Source organism: Thermobia domestica, chromosome 2 (assembly GCF_964235325.1).
Source record: "Thermobia domestica chromosome 2, izTheDome1.hap1.1, whole genome shotgun sequence".
Classification (NCBI taxonomy): Eukaryota; Metazoa; Arthropoda; class Insecta; order Zygentoma; family Lepismatidae; genus Thermobia; species Thermobia domestica.
In genome coordinates, this window is record NC_137455.1 from 318,243,501 (window position 1) to 318,260,137 (window position 16,637).

General features: G+C 34.2%; 1 protein-coding gene across 1 annotated transcript in view; it reads left to right on the forward strand.

The window, feature by feature from the left end:
- LOC145678643 (aminopeptidase N-like) overlaps nucleotides 1–16,637 on the forward strand; it is a 102,949-nt gene that overhangs the window by 23,410 nt on the left and 62,902 nt on the right. Inside the window, exons 5-6 of the mRNA XM_081749009.1 lie at nucleotides 2,019–2,202; nucleotides 5,803–5,959. Coding sequence (XP_081605135.1) covers nucleotides 2,019–2,202; nucleotides 5,803–5,959 — 341 coding nt within the window. The remainder of the gene's footprint in view (nucleotides 1–2,018; nucleotides 2,203–5,802; nucleotides 5,960–16,637) is intronic.

The window sequence follows — 16,637 nt, forward strand, 5'->3', positions numbered from 1 at the left end:
GACAACTATAAACTGAAAATACTTAAACCTGAACCTAATCATTAGTTTCGAGTTCCCACGTGGATATATGATTAGTATATGCGTCTCCAAGGCGATAAATCAGGGTTCGATTCCCGGCGGATCTCATGTCATTTTGACCCGAAATTAAGCTATAAGTCCACGCCTCATAGACTCTCACTTCTGAAAGAGATGCAAACTTTCTATTCAGGGAACATTAATAAGATTTCGTTCGACGGCTTACTGGAGTTTTTCATATTAGAATGAAGCCTTTTCTAATAAGCCTTCTGAAGCCTTTTCTAGGAGCGAACATAAATCCCGTTTAATGTGTTGCTGTTTGACCTTTTATTACTAAAATATATATAAACACACTGCCCGTAATATTAGTATTGTAATTCTGAGAACTAGCATGCAACATAGTTTTATACTTTGCACAATCTAATATTGAAAACAAAATAAAGATAAATCTTAAACTACAGCACTATCATAATTTTACATTATGATGGCAAAATTCGAAGACATTTAAAAACTCATATCAAAACAAATTTAATAGAAAGTCACTTGTTTACATGGACACGAAAATAAGAATTCTGTTATTTACAATAACTTAATACGACGTAAGTTAAAAGATTTGTATTAAAAAAACTGAAAATGAACTACTAATGGAAGACTACAAACCTAACTGGATTACATGACACAATAGAAAGAAGGAATCTGAGAAAGGAGTTGAGTTGATTTTCAGTTTAACGTCCCTTTCAGCAGAGAGGCTATATGAGACGGGACCCACTGATTAACGTAGAATCCGATCCACATGAGCTCCCGCCGGGAATCGAACCCGGGACTCCCACACTAAAGGAACGTACGCTAACCGCTTACCCACGAAGGAGCTCAAGTGATCTGAGAAAGGATTTACATGGCAATCAAGAAGACGAGTTTATGAAATATTTGTTTACTTTGTGTATTGTCGGAGTCCCTAGGTTCATATACGATGTGTGAAGAAACGGATAAAGGTGGTTATAGGTGTTAGTTGTTCAGACGGAAATTTGGTAGACTGTGTAATGTTTTTGTGGACAAGGGACAACAACACATGCTTGTTAGGTATCTAGTTAAGGGATTCATACTCAGTAGACAGACAAATCGTCGATAGAACCCGAATAGTTGCTTAGATTTCACTTTGAAGCTATATTCCATCTTACATAACCTGCATTCAGATATCGGACGTTAAACACCAATCAATTACCCTATGTAAGATAGTAATGGGGAATGGCGGAAGCTTCATAACGAGGAACTACATAGTTTATACGGTTTACCCAACATTGTTAGGGTCGTCAAGTCTAGGAGGCTTAGGTGGGCAGGTCATGTAGCTAGAATGGAAGAAAGTAGAAACGCTTTCAAAGTCTTGACTGGTAGATCCATAGGAAAACGACCATTAGGAAGACCTAGGCGCAGATAGGAGGACAATATTAAGATGGATCTCGCAGAGATAGGAATACAAAGTAGAAACTGGATGCAATTACCTAAGGATAAAAGTCAGTGGAGAGCTTTTGTGAACGCGGCACTGAACCTCCGGGTTCCATAGGCCATAGAGTTAGTTAGTTAGTTATGTAAGATAGTAAGCTTGGTAAATTTGCTGTTGTGAAAATTGATCCAGATATTAGTAAAATTAAATTACTATTACAATATTGAAATAACATAATTACTCTCACGTGCTTCAAAAATATGATTAGCTATATAATCATAAATAAACATTGCTAAAATATGTCAAATACATTTATTTTACAAAGAAAATACTTAGGAACACGTTCTCATAAATTGGACGCTTTCAATGTTTATTTCTTTTATCTCAAAGCTTAAACATTATAATATTGTGTTCTAAAGTATATGTATAAAACGCAGCACTGCGATATTCAGCAGATTAAATTAACTCACATTCATACATTCTGAAAAGGTTGAAAAGTCAATATTTTCCAAAACGAATATTTTTCCAAACAGTTTTAATTCTCTGTTTCAATTCGCTGTAGAGATCCACTACCATTCTACAACCCGAAAGAATATAAGATAGATCGCAAGTTAACTACAATTGCAGACATAGCTCATGAGGATGCACACCAATGGTTTGGCGATTTGGTCACAACGCATTGGTGGAGTGACACTTGGCTCAATGAAGGATTTGCAGCTTTCTTACAACATATCGGTGTTCACGGGGTAAGGGCATGTGGTAAAATTTTCTGGATTATTGTTAGATATAAAATGTTCTGAATTGCTCTTGTAGGTTTAGCTTTTGTAATAAGAAAAAAATAACCATCAGCCTGAAGGAAAACAATGTCAGCCAGTATTTACATCGAGAAATATACGAGAACAATTACAGTGTTATTATAAGAACAATGGTTTAGTATACTCAATAGAAGATGAAACTAAAAGGAATCTTCTAAAAATAGATTTGATAATTGTGTATACTTTGTATTTAAAATATTTTAATATTCATATGTTTCAGAAAGATATAAAAATACACGAAATAATGTAGGTGTTCATTACATATATTCTTCTAAATTTCAGTTATCAACTACCACGCTCTTGAGGTAGTTGAGGAAAGTCCATAAGAAAATAATAAAGTATTTTGACGGATTTTGACATTGGACATGAAGCACTACCATTGAAGCAAGTCTGCAATCAAGTACAAGTCAGCAAAAGGTCCATTAAAGCATTTGTGTTCTGAATTATTGGACATACTATAGTACAATAAATGCACAGGAGACAAAAAATATCATTACCGACAAATGTCTCTATTACACACGTACTTTATACTGTAAATTATATATATGGAAATTGCAAAGATGAGCTTCGTAATTTTCCCCTAACCCTTCCATACTAATTTGCAATTGGAATTACAATTAATTGCTTTAATTCCAGAGACACTGTTGACCAAGAATAGTAAGCAAAGGCTACCTACCGTATTTTCTGACATTTTGGCACGTATCACAATTTGTTGAAATTTGAAATTTTAAGTGACGGAATTGACCTTGCATTTGCATAAACAAATTACTAGGAAATATTCGTACAAAAATAATTTTTAAATTTCTTGAAATTGGCCAATTTTCTCTTAAGATCTACTGTTTTATTTTTGGTCTTCCTTTACTTGATAATTTTCATATGCGAAAATAATATTCATTGACTTGAAAGGAATACTTGAACCTTGAGACAGGAGATATAACACCACCAAAATAACCTAAGAAAATGGATACACGTATTAAATTTGAAACAACCTGTCTTTATCATTCTTTAGAAAATAAGAGAACCAAATCTTCGTAAACAGTGTTCCACAAAAAATATTTTATTAGAGAAGATTAAGTTATTAATTTTTTGATGATGTTTTTAACGATGTATCAAATTACTTATTTTGCCAAATGTGGGTTTTGAGTAAGTCCTTCACCTCATGATAGGGGGCTTGTGAGAGAAAGAGAAGTCTACATTCTATATGATTTCTGATATTTTCTCATCCCACTTTGTATTTTATTTTTCTCTTCAGAGGGTTGTAAGTTATACGTATTGAACTTTTGTCAGCAACACACTATCTAGGCCTCCCTCGTGGTAAAACGTTTAGCGTACACGTCTTTGCGATGTGACAACCAGGTTTATTTCCTGGAGCTCATGTGTTTCGGATTCCATGCTAAGCTGCAGGTCCAAGTCTCATATAGCCTCGTTATTGAAAAAGATGTTAAATTGCAAATCAAATGAATTTAAATTTTATTTATTTATTTATTTATCTGTCTGTCTATTGATGTGTCTACATATCTGTCTTTATACCCACTGACAAAAAATGAAATAGAAGAAATGGAGTCAATGAAATGCAATTTCATGGTTTCAAGGTCATTCCACTTTATTGAAATAAGTACAATATAAGATCAATCCGTCATGGTTGATTGTATGAGCGTAATATCTGTTGCATATAAGCATGTTGTAGCATACCTTGAGCCACGGATACATGTGTTAATGCGGGTTGCAAATGTACTGATAGTCGTCGTATTGTTGACTCTGACAAGCTAGTCCCTATCGCCTCGAGATCTTGCTTGGTTGGTAATGGAGACCGAGTAGATCCCAAGTGTGCTAAAATGGGAAACGATCAATTCTCTTGCTGGGCAGAATAGAACCTTAATACGAATAAACAGTCGATAGACACACATATTGTGTATAGCTGGCTGTTGCTTTGTTTAAAGATTGTACCAGCACCCTCTCGTAGAAGGGGTAGCATACGAGAATGCAGAATCTAATTCAGCTATCACGATGCCGTAAATGGATTCCTACGAGAAGTGACTGATAGTGTTATGGGATAACTTTCATTCCATGATGCTACTAGTAATGCCGATATACCCTTCCAAAATATCGCGCCACCATCTACGCACACTATGGCTATCTGTCATAATACAGAATCAAGACTCTTTACTGAACATGATCTTTTGTCGTTCATGAGGATTCCATGCTACCTGAATGCGGATCCAGTGCACATACTATCATTCATGCACTGGTGTTAATGACAACTTATGTAGGTGACGGTGCATGATAATCCAGATGATAGTAATCCAGATGATACCAGTCGTCGAGATATGGTGCGGAATGGCACTGGATCTTGTGCAAGTGCACTATTTATATCCGGATGATTGATGCATAGGTTACGTAATGCTTCATGCACAATTTAATGATCTTTCTGTGTTGTAGTCTGTAGTGTTCGATCGAAAACTTCATGTTCTGAGTTGATGCTTTTACGTGTGCACTACTTCAAACATTCAGCCTTAATGAGATCGGATTGCACCACATGTCTGACAATTACATAAACTTCCAGACTACTTCATGCAACCCCATAATGTGGTCCCTTTTCAACGCCGCTAAATAATAGTAATGCTGTCTAATATGGTGACGACGTATTATATTTGACACTTCATCTTTTTGTGCTGTGCTAATTCAGTCTCTCATGGTTCACAAGCGCCTGTTACGACTAGGATTAAAGTCCTTATTTCTGACAATACTGTCTTCTGTTGGCTATTCGCGATGCCTTCAATGTTTGAAATGTTAGTTATTTACACACTTTTCATTAGCTACATAGTTTTAGTTGCATTTTGTGATACCTATTAAGTGCATCATTTTTGTTCTCATGCATGAACACATACCGGATGAAATAAAACTCCAAGTAACTGTAGTTGACAATGCTGAAAATCTTACATATACCCGCTTAACAATCCTTCAACAAACTAATATTTGATTCGTATGTGTACATATGTTTTTAACTACTGTACGAGATAATAGCTCTTTCGTAAGGCTCATATTTTATCTTTAAAAAGCCGTTAGATGCTTCTAATCAACAAATAACTTGATGTCTCGATTTTCTAATGCTTGCAAACAAACGTTACCACAGGGAATTAGGTATAAACCCAGAAAAGAATAACTAACTTCCAATTGGCCTTCTAATTGCATTGCCTTCATAATAAGCAAACCATCATTATAGCTCTGGAACAAATATTAGGCCCGTAACTGATATATCGACTATTGGGTTTCACTCATAAAGCCAGTCACACATTACACTTCTTCTTTTGTTAAAGACAAGATCATATAATGTACTTTGAACAAGACATATACTACTAAGAAAAAATACTGTTTTGATATTATCATCTTCATATTTTAATAGAGATATAATGAATGTTGAATATACGATGAACTAGTATCTCACTATGTATTAATAATGTACATAATTCACTCTGAAAACTATAATTATTTCTAATACGTGATTTCTATTGCATTTTGTGTTCCACATAGGTACAGCCTGACTGGAAATATGACGAACAGTTCGTTAAAGATGAGTTGCAATCAGTATTGGAATACGATTCAACTTATAACAGGGGACCAATGTCCAGGAATGTTAGTTTCCCCAGTGACATTAAACAAATGTTTGATGACATCTCTTACAAGAAAGGTAATCTTAGAGTAATCGTAGTTAAAACTCATTTTCAGCATAACTCAGATGTAAGGGAAGAATAATCATTTCATGTTTTATTCTGATTTATATTTGTGTCTGGGTTTAGTGAGTTCGTGACTTACTCTCCTGTAAAATAAAAGGAAACCATAGTGAAACGGAAAGAGTTCACGCTACAATAAATGTTTATTCTCTGCCTGTACGTGCAGAAAGGAAACAGATTTAAATATAATTATATGTATAATAATAAAATACAGTCGTTTCCATGGACGTTATTTCAGTTGCTTAGTAGTTTATTAGTATAATAATCATTGAAACAACTGAAGTTAAAATATTTAATATGTGGAACTTAAAAATTCAAATTGATAAATGTTCCAAATAAACAAGTTTACAGTTACTTAATTATTAATTGACATAATCGTTTTGATAAGGAACATATTTTGCAATGAATAACTACTAGAATATAACTTCTTCATTAGGTTCTAAATCCAAGAATATTTATAGTAATATGCAGTTTTTTTTAGCACTTCGCACTTATTAGTCATCCGTCAGAACATTTAAGTAATATTTTTAAGTAGACAATGGGAAACAAATTCTACTGCCTTTCTGAATAAAACATTTGTATCATACACAAAATACATTTCGAGGGTAAGTTTCGTTACTTTTTCTCAAGAAACCTTCCTTACAATCAAAAATATATAATGTCATAACAAAATACCATATTTTGTCTATTTCGGCACACAGTAGCTATCAACATTGACACATATGTCACACCGTGAAATCAAACTAGAAAATACTCTTGGGAAAATCGGTGCCTAACTAGTAGAACATTGCACACCATCTCCCAAACATTTGACAGAACATGACCTCGTCTCTATAAACGTCTGTAGCGTCGATAAACATATGAAACACTAGTGCAACGTGCTCTTTATAACATATGACGTCATGCACTTCAATTGGTATTCACATTTCCAGCATATATCCTTCTGCCAGACTTGATTTAGTTCGAGCAGGCAGGTCTGTTCTTTGTACCACTATAAGCAAAATAAATGACCCGTCTCTTTATTTTGAAGTTTTTTGAAAATATCTTCGTTTTCTTTATATGTTCGAAATTTCGGAAGGTTTCCCCAGCAGGACAGGTTAATAACAAACCCGTTTTTAATATTTGTGTTAGATATTAGCTTAAAATAAATAAATTAGAAGCAAAAAACATTAAATCGACCGAAATCTCAAGAATTACCAACTCTGCTAAAGTGGGAAATTTTCAAGTGCGCGAGGAATTCTGCAGTTCAACACGAAGCAGCGACATCTTGGTCATTGAGAGAATGTGGATTAGATCTACAAATGAAAATTTTAACGAATATTTCTAATATTTCTTATTACGTGCATTATCTGCAAACTCCAAATATATGAATATTTGCTAAGTATTAACGTAAATATGTAGCAAATAGCTCAGTTAGTTAAAGCAACGTGTCTGTATGCCGAAGGTAGTGGGATCGATCCCCATGGAAGTGCCGTTGTCATTTTTATCACTATCGTTATTTTATTTATTTTTTGTGTGGGAAAGAATCAAATTGTAACATATGTGTAAAACTCATGACGATACCAAAAAAAAGAAAAAATGTTGTTGTCGTTCTTGCATTAGCGTCCCTAATTTTGTTTGCAAACAGTTTCGTAATTATTTCCCCTGTGCTCATTGCTCACTATATGTTCGCTGGCGCATAACGAATGATTCCCAGTAAATGTTAATTCTAATTTGCAGAATTTTATGAAGTTTCACAATATTTCTCACTAGATAGTCTTCTATCTACGTGTTTGGATATTTTGATAACAGATGTCTCTATTAAATGTTTAATTTTACCTAGATGTTTAATTACGGAAAAGTTTTACAATGTATTTGTATTGAATTGAAATTGTTTTGAATTTACTACATAAGGTAAGTAGCCCGAAAAAAGAGAACTCAAGTAATTGATATTCTACGTAAAAGCAACCTATTGTAGAATCATGATGCTTCTTACCTTCAGCATATAATCTTTACGTTAGAGAGTCAGACAGAGAAAAATCATGGTTTTTCCTCCCCTATGACCACCCATCTTAAACCTCTACATACCATTGTTCATCTCACAAAATTTCGGTGCTCCAAAAACATTCAAATAATAATAATAATAATAATAATAATAATAATAATAATAATAATAATAATAATAATAATAATAATAATCCTGAATATGCCATCCTTACATAATGTAAGGATATCTTAGTTTCTTAGTTTAAATCCTAAATATCTTAGTTTAAAATGCTTTCTGTAGTAATTATTTGAGCAACCACGTAGGAGGGGGTACGACGTTTTATTTTGCCCCTCTCATTTCAGTACCCTTCTAACAGAAAGTAATTTCTGATAAGCAGGGCAGACAAAGTGAATAAGAAACATATTTACAGCATCCTCTCCCCTTTCATGATTGGAATATCACGTAACATTTTTTATTCTACCAAAGATGGCCCTGTGCGGTTAGGGGTAGGCAACTAAAGAAATACCTAATATATATAGCGCCCTTGATTGTAATATTACCGCATCTTTATTTGTACGAGGGGACCCCTGCACAATCAAGGGTGACAAAAAGAATAGCAAAAGTGTCTATTGATTCCAGTGGCGGATCCAGAACGAACTCTTGGGGGAGGGGCGGGGAAGTGGAACATTCTTTTGATGATGTGAAGCTGTCACAAATTACCACTTAACTAAACTAAACATTAGTGGGGTGAACCGGAACCCAGTCAGTTCAAATTGATGTAAAAGTTTAACTTTGGCTTCATATTAAAGTTTTGGTTTCAAATGCGAAATTCAGTCCAAGTGGTCAATGATTAAATCTCGTGGGGCTCTTCAGTGTAGGCTAATACGGTCCCCTTATGAGAAAAGGCAAAAATATTAACATGTTTATAACTTTCGAATTTTTCCTCTATTTTAAAGAAATATTTTGCTTCGTATTAAAGTGTTGGTTCCAAATGAAAATTTCAGTCCGAGTGGACAATGATCAAATCTCGGCGGGGGGAGGGGTCTCTTCAGTATAGAGGGCTACAGCTCCCTTATGGGAAAAGGCAAAAATATGAAAATGCTTATAACTTTCGAATTTTTCGTCTACTTTAAAGAAATTATTGGCTTCATATTAAAGTCTTGGCTTCAAATGACAATTTCAGTCCGTGTGGACAATGATCAAATCTTGGAGGGCTCTTCCGTGTAGGGGTTTCGGCTTCTTTATGGGACAAGATTCACGTAGTTGATATTGCAAAATTACTTTTTATACATGAGTGGAAACTTGCACCATTTGGTTAATTTTACCTCTTATATTTTGCATATTCAAATTCCAAGCAATAGTTACTTCGAAAAGCTAAAAGAAGGCACTTACTAGTTTCATTAAAATGAAATGTCTTTTATGAGAAATTGTCATGGAGCAGACGAACGAACAGGCACCCAAACGTTGGTTGAGTCGGACGGTTGAAACTCGTTAAGCTCGCTTCAATTATTATTATTATTATTATTATTATTATTATTATTATTATTATTATTATTATTATTATTATTATTATTATTATTATTATTATTATTATTATTATTAATAATAATAATAATAATAATAATAATAATAATAAAGTATTCACCTTTGGTCCAGGGGGACCGTTCCTCGATTCCACTTCGCGCCAAGTGAAATTTGAGGTGGACAAATACCGTGTGCATGGGTATGTGTTTGCTTCAGATTTTCCATTTTCCTCCCACTTTCTTCATTTCGCCATTTCATTCATCATCATTCTCCCTTAGCGTAGGTGCATAATCGTGCAACGTTAAACTAGATATTGCATTTAATTTTAAGTTCAATAATAATAATAAAAATTAATTCAGCTGAAAGGACTGTAATTTATATTGACAGCAATTATCATAAATATGCAACCATTATAAAAACAATGCTTTGAGTAGAATGATTATCCTTTCCAAGTGTTAGCGAATGCGCACGAGAAAAGACATGTCTCGAGAAAGAGACGAGACGCGCTTTGTGACATCCAAGATAAGACGAGACATTCAAATGTTTTGGACACGAGATAGCTTGTAAAATGTCTCGTCTTGTCTGGAATGTATCGAAAACAAAAGTCTAAGTTTTAAATTATTTTCTAAGATCTATTCTCTCAGAAGTAGTTCTCTGCCTTAAAATAAATAACGGCGTTTGTGATTTAAAAAAGATAAACAATGCCTGAAGTTAATAATTAACTTTTCGAAAAGAAGCTTCATTAAGGGTGAAGCTGAAAGATGTCCACAAACTTCGGGTGATGATTCTGATATCAAAAGGAGACAAATGGTCCTCTTGCAGTTTTCGAATTCAGCTTCGTTGTCAAGATACAGGGTTGCCAACTGGTCGTGTTTGACAAACTCACTGGGAATAAATTCAACTCCAAGAATAAACTACTAATCATATATTTTTCAGGTCAATTGACTTATACCATGTTGTAAGGTTAAATATTTATTTATGAAGTGTGTACAAAGTTCACCAGAGTCTTTTCTGAGAAAATCGTTGAGAAAAAGTCACCTCTAAGAATAAACTACCCCTCGTAAATTTTTATAAGAGAAATATCTGATACTGCAATATAGGGTTGTTAATTAAATATTGATTAATGAAAAATAAACAAAATTGTAAAAACCATTTTTGAGAAAATAGCTTTTTTCCATTTTCGACTGCTGGTAAACCACACTTATTTTAGGCGGTAGGAAAAAATATGAAAATCTCCTGTAGGAATACTATGTAAACCATAAGTTTAAAATTTGGTGTAGATAAGTTGAACGGTATGGCCTCTAGGTGAGTGCATAGAAAAGTGTACCGAACGGACGGACTGGAAGGACGGGTGTCGAAAAGTCACATTTTCGGTATGTAGACGCCATGAAACATGTAAATCAGTTGAAATCTGAATTTAATATATTATTTTCACAATCACTATATTTTCTTCTCTTTTTTGTCGCTCGAAAAAGAAAAGTCTGAGTTTACCCAAAAAGCTAGGGAATTTACCATTAAATATTCAATTACAGGGCCACCGCACTAAACTGTTTCAATTCAATTTCTTAACTCTGTTAGGCCGCAGTTGTTACTGAAGTGTGTATTTGGAAAATACGAATAAAATTATCGTATTATTCAAATACATCGAATGCAGATTATCGAATAAAAAGACCTCGATTGAAGAAAATCCACACTATAAAACTAACTCACACTTTGAGCACATTTTCATTAGACATACAATAGACCAATTAGTGCAATCATTGTTTATGAAATTTGAAAAAAATCAAATGAGTCATTTTTGAGAAAGTCATTCCAAAAGAACACGTCAGGAGTAACCTACCTCTTGTGAATTGTTTCGAACAATGAGTTAAGATATACTTTTGGTTATTAATGAAATATTTATTTGCGAAATTTGAACAATATCGCCTGTCATTCGAGAATATTGTCGGGGAAATAACGTTGACCCCAAAATAAACTATCCGTTGTAATTGTTTTGTATAGAGATGACTTATACTGAAATATAGGGTTATTAATGAAATACTTATTTATGAATTATCAATAAATTTGTTTGAGTAATTTTTAGAAAATCGTGAGGGAAAAATAACTCCCCGAATAAACTATCTCTTGAGGATTCTTTCAGGGTAAGCGAGTTATTCCATATTATTAGGTTTTTAATGAAATATTTATTTCTGAGTACGAACAAGATTGCTTGACTCATTGCTTGACAAGATTGCAAAAACACCCCCAAGAGTAAACTCGCATATTTTTTCAGGACAAACGAGTTTTGTTATATTGTTCGGTTATTAACGAAATATTTATTTTTCAAATATGAATAAACTCTTTTGAGTCATTTTTGAGAAAATCGCCCAGACAACATACTCCACCAAGAATAAACTACACCTCGCATTTTTTAGGACAAACGAGTTTTACCATATTGTTAAGTTATTAATGAAATGTTTATTTATGAAATATGAACGAAAACACTTGAGTTCATTTTGAGAAAATCACAGAAAAATCTCACCCCTTAGTATAAACTACCCCTTGTAGATTTTCCTTAGATAAATGCCTCATACCACAAAATAGGGAAGTTAATTAAATATTGATTTATATAAAAAAGAAAGAAAACAAGATCGTTAGAGCCAGTTATGAGAAAATATCTTTTTTTATTATCATCGTACAGGAAACTACCCTTGTTTTGGGAGTAGGAGGGAAATAAAAAAAACTATAGGAAATACTATGAAAATCTTGAACTAAAATTTGGTGCAGATAAGTTGAACGATATGGCCTCTAGGCGAGTGCACAGAAAAGTGTAGCAAACGGACCGACAAACAGATGGAGATGTATCGAAAAAAAACTTTTTTGGTGTTAGGGGCTATAATACGTGTAAATTCATTGAAATCTCACATTTGATTTTTTTCGAACACCATACTTTCTTCTTTCATTTGTCACTTCAAAGTAAAGGGAACTCAGAACTACAGATAAGAGACACCTACTTTTACACATAGACATTTATTGATTTAAAACTGTTTTAGTTTGTGTCATTTCACTTCCAATTGAAAGGTTTTACAATGACTAACGGCATACCAATGACGAGACGGAAGTTTTCAGGAAGTAAATGCATTCAGAAGTCTAGACTGCATTACACTTATCAGCCTGTTTTTACATCTGCAATTGTTGACAGCTGTAATTTCGTCCAAACGCTACATGAAATAATTCTTGGATGACGTCATTGTGTTACTATTTTAGTATTGTTCTCTTCAGACATGATTGAAGTTTTGTCTTAACGGATATACATTTTTTCTTATTTCATCGTTACACATAAGAATAAAATATTGTGGTGAGTGTATAGATTCGGACCTACGAACATTGAGTTTTTATTTTTCCAACCCTTTACCAATAGACCAAGCTTTGTCTTCACGTTAACGCACGGTTACAGGGTTTATTACGATTTAAATAAAATGGCTGGCTGTTACAGTTTCCTGCTCATCTATTTCGATAAAAAATTTTCATTGCTTCGTACATACGTAGCGGGATGTTTAGATACACATTTTAGGAGAGTGAATTTTGGTGTATATAATAATTTCATGCCAGATAAAAGCTGGATAAGTTTTGATAAAATGTTTCATATGTAGTTCTAAATAATAGGCTTGTTGTTCGGGATGACGTTCCAAGGTTCAGTATTGACTAGCAGTTTTTGCTATTAATATCCCTTCTAACAATATTGGCAGTGGACAAACGTTAACCCGTGTTGAAGCTTTTTGCTCCTAATTTAGTTATTTTACTTTATTATTTAACGAATATATTGAAAATTGTCGGCAGACACGTATGCAGTCATTTATTTCGGAAGGGGTCCGACTTCAATATTAGGAGAAATTATAATAAAATTTTAAAAGATGATACCCAAAATTAGGCTAAATTTACAGAAAAGTTAAGATTTCAGAGGGGGTCCGGAACCCCTGGACCCACCCCTAAATGCGTCCTTGTTTGACAGTAACCTTTCCTCATTTTGAAACCTTCAAAAAGTTGGGATAGACTATATAAACGAAAACGAGTTATTTTCAATGAAATATCACTTCAAGGAGACACGACAGTTTTATTGCACATGGTGCACATAGTGGTTCACAAGGACAAGAATTCTTTTCCTTAGGTTCTCTGCCATTGTGCTCTATCGAAAGGTTAGGTTTGTAAAATATTACTCCTACGAACAAGCATGACTGACAGATAGGAATACTGAACAGAAGTCCACAGAAATACATGCTGAAATTACGTTTATCGCTACCCTTTGGTGATTTGCCCTCAAGGTCATTCCAGTGGTAATTCAGTTCGGTCTCTGTTATTAAGCCTTGTTCGTATTACTTCGAACAGTTTTGATAATGAAAAGCATGCCTCTTAATATAACAGATTTCTTTCGCATAGGAAATCGAAACTCAGTTGGTCAGAGCAACTAGTCTGTACGAATTAGGTTGTTAGTTCGAGCGCAGTACGAGTAAGGGTTTTTATTACTATTGTTTTTATCTTTCTTATGTGAGCAACAATCAAATTGTGACCAGTGGCATAAGATGAAGGTTAACCTCTCCTCCGCAAACATTAGTTATGCGTCCGTACTTTCAGGGACGGACCAAGAGCCGGGCGACTGCCAGGGGCGCCAGAGAAAGAGGGGCGCCAAAACGAGCCTCAAAAAGTAAATTTTATAATGTGTTTTCTACTGACGTTTTTGGTTTATATTCTTGTAAAGTAGTGGCAATTACATGATCTTTTTCCATTTCACTGTGAAAGAAGAGACTTTCATAGTACTAAGGGGGCTGTATCGAAAAATGGAGAGATGGCATGTAGAATAAAGAGTGCCGGGAAGTCAGTATTGTTTGTTTGTTTGCTTGAGTTTAGCGTTCCACGGTTATGCCTTAATAGCCAAGGCAGATGTGCATACTAATTATAGTGGAATCCGAACCACTTTTCTCGTTTAACACAAATCCACCGGGAATTGAAACCCGGTATCACAGAAGGCAGGCGTGCTAGCCACTAGACCAGGTCGGGGGCGGAGTTCGTATTGTTCATAGCGGGCCATATTCTTTGTGAAATTTTCCTATGTAATGGATTTCTTTTTGAAAAATTGGTTTAAAATAATAAAAACACTATGATAAAATGTAAAATATAGACTAGCACTAGGGGGAAGGCGCCAAAAAGTCACTTTGCCCGTGTGAAAATTTTCTCTGCTCCGCCCCTCCATACTTTCTGTATATTTTTTGGCCTTGCAGCTTGTGCGGTTCCCACGCCACAGGGTTGGGGGGGCGCTATTTACGCCTATGCTTCGAACGTAATTCAATAACTACTTAAGCAATTCTACCATCAGCATGGAAACGGGAATATATATATATTTTTCTAATACTCCCATAGAACTTTCACTCAAAACGCAAGATGCATTTTTCAGAGTGGGCTCTGTCTAAGTACAAGGAAGATATGTTTCCTAAGTAAGTTCCTTTCAGATAGTTTGCTATTTCTTTAACGGTGATGTAAATAAACATACTCATCGTTATTAGTCCGACACCAAACCATCCTGAACAAATCCCTCTAGAACAATGATCGGCAAAAATTTATTCTGCCTAATTTTATAAGCGACTCAAGGGTAAAACACTTGTTAACGAAAGCAATGCTTTGTACATACTCCCTTGTTCCTGACAAAATATAAAGTGCTTTGTAATCTTTAGACACTTTTCCTATTCTTTTTGTCACCCTTGGTTGTGTAGGGCAGCCTCGAACAAATAAGGAAGAGGTAATATTGCAGTCAAGGAGAGCTATAAATATATAAGGTATTTCTTTTGTTACCTAACCTTACGGCCTAGGATCGTCTTCAATAGAATAAAAATGCTACGTGATATTCCATTCACGAAGGAGGAAAGGATGCTCTAAATATATTTCTTATTCATTTAGTCTGCCCTACTCCTCAGAAATTATATACTTTCTGTTGGAGGGTGCTGAAAATTGAGGGGGGAAATAAAACGTCGTGCCCCCTCATACATTTTAAATTTTGTGACGTGGTTCATCAAATTATTACTAAAGAAAGCACTTTAAACTAAGATGTCTAAAGTTACTACATTAGGTAAGGGTGGCATATTTAGTAATAATAATAATAATAATAATAATAATAATAAATGTCTTTGGAGAGCCGAAATTATGTGACACGAATCATTACATTTAGAGCCTTAAGATGACTGGTCATAGGTAAGGAAAAAACAGGATTTTTCTCTCTCTGACTATCTAACGTTAAGTTATGTGCTGGAGGTAAGAAGCATCATCATTCTACAATAGGTTTCTTTTACGTAGAATATAAGTTACTTGAGTTCTCCTCCTTCGGGCTACTTTCCTTATGTAGTAAATTCAAAACAATTTCAATTCAATACAAATATTTATAGGGAAAATTAAACATTTAATAGGGACATCTGTTATCAAAATATCCAAACACGTAGATAGAAGACTATGCAGTGAGAAAAATTGTGAAACTTTATAAAATTCTCCAAATTAGAATTAACATTTACTGGAAAGCATTCGTTATACATCAGTGAGCATGTAGTGAGCAATGAGCACAGGGTAAATAATCACAAAACTGTTTGTAAACAAAAATTAGAGACACTAATGCAAATGCGACGACATTTTCTTTTTTTTGGTATCGTCATGAGTTTTACACATATGTTACAATTTGATTCTTTCCCAAATAAAAAATAAATAAAATAACCTTAGTGATAAAAACGACAACAGCACTTCCATGGGGTTCGAACCCACTACTTTCCTCATACAGACTCGTTGCTTTAGCTAACTTTTTTTATTTGCCATTTGCAGAAGATTTACATGAAGCTAAAACAGATTAGGACAGATAATCAGTACATAGTATACGTAAGTAATTTGAAAAATATTTTTAGCTACATTTACAGAAAATTGTTTTCAAGCAGTTTTAAGAAACAACACATATGCATATTCATTTCCATACGGATATGTGTCCATCAGATAAAAAAAATCGTTTGGCCAAGTAACCATGTGACGCTATTGTTTTTCGTGATTGGAAAAAACTTATAGTCTGGGAACAAAGCATAATTATGATCAAACTTATGTGCAGGATCTCGGCAAATCGCACTTAACTGGCGTTGTAATTT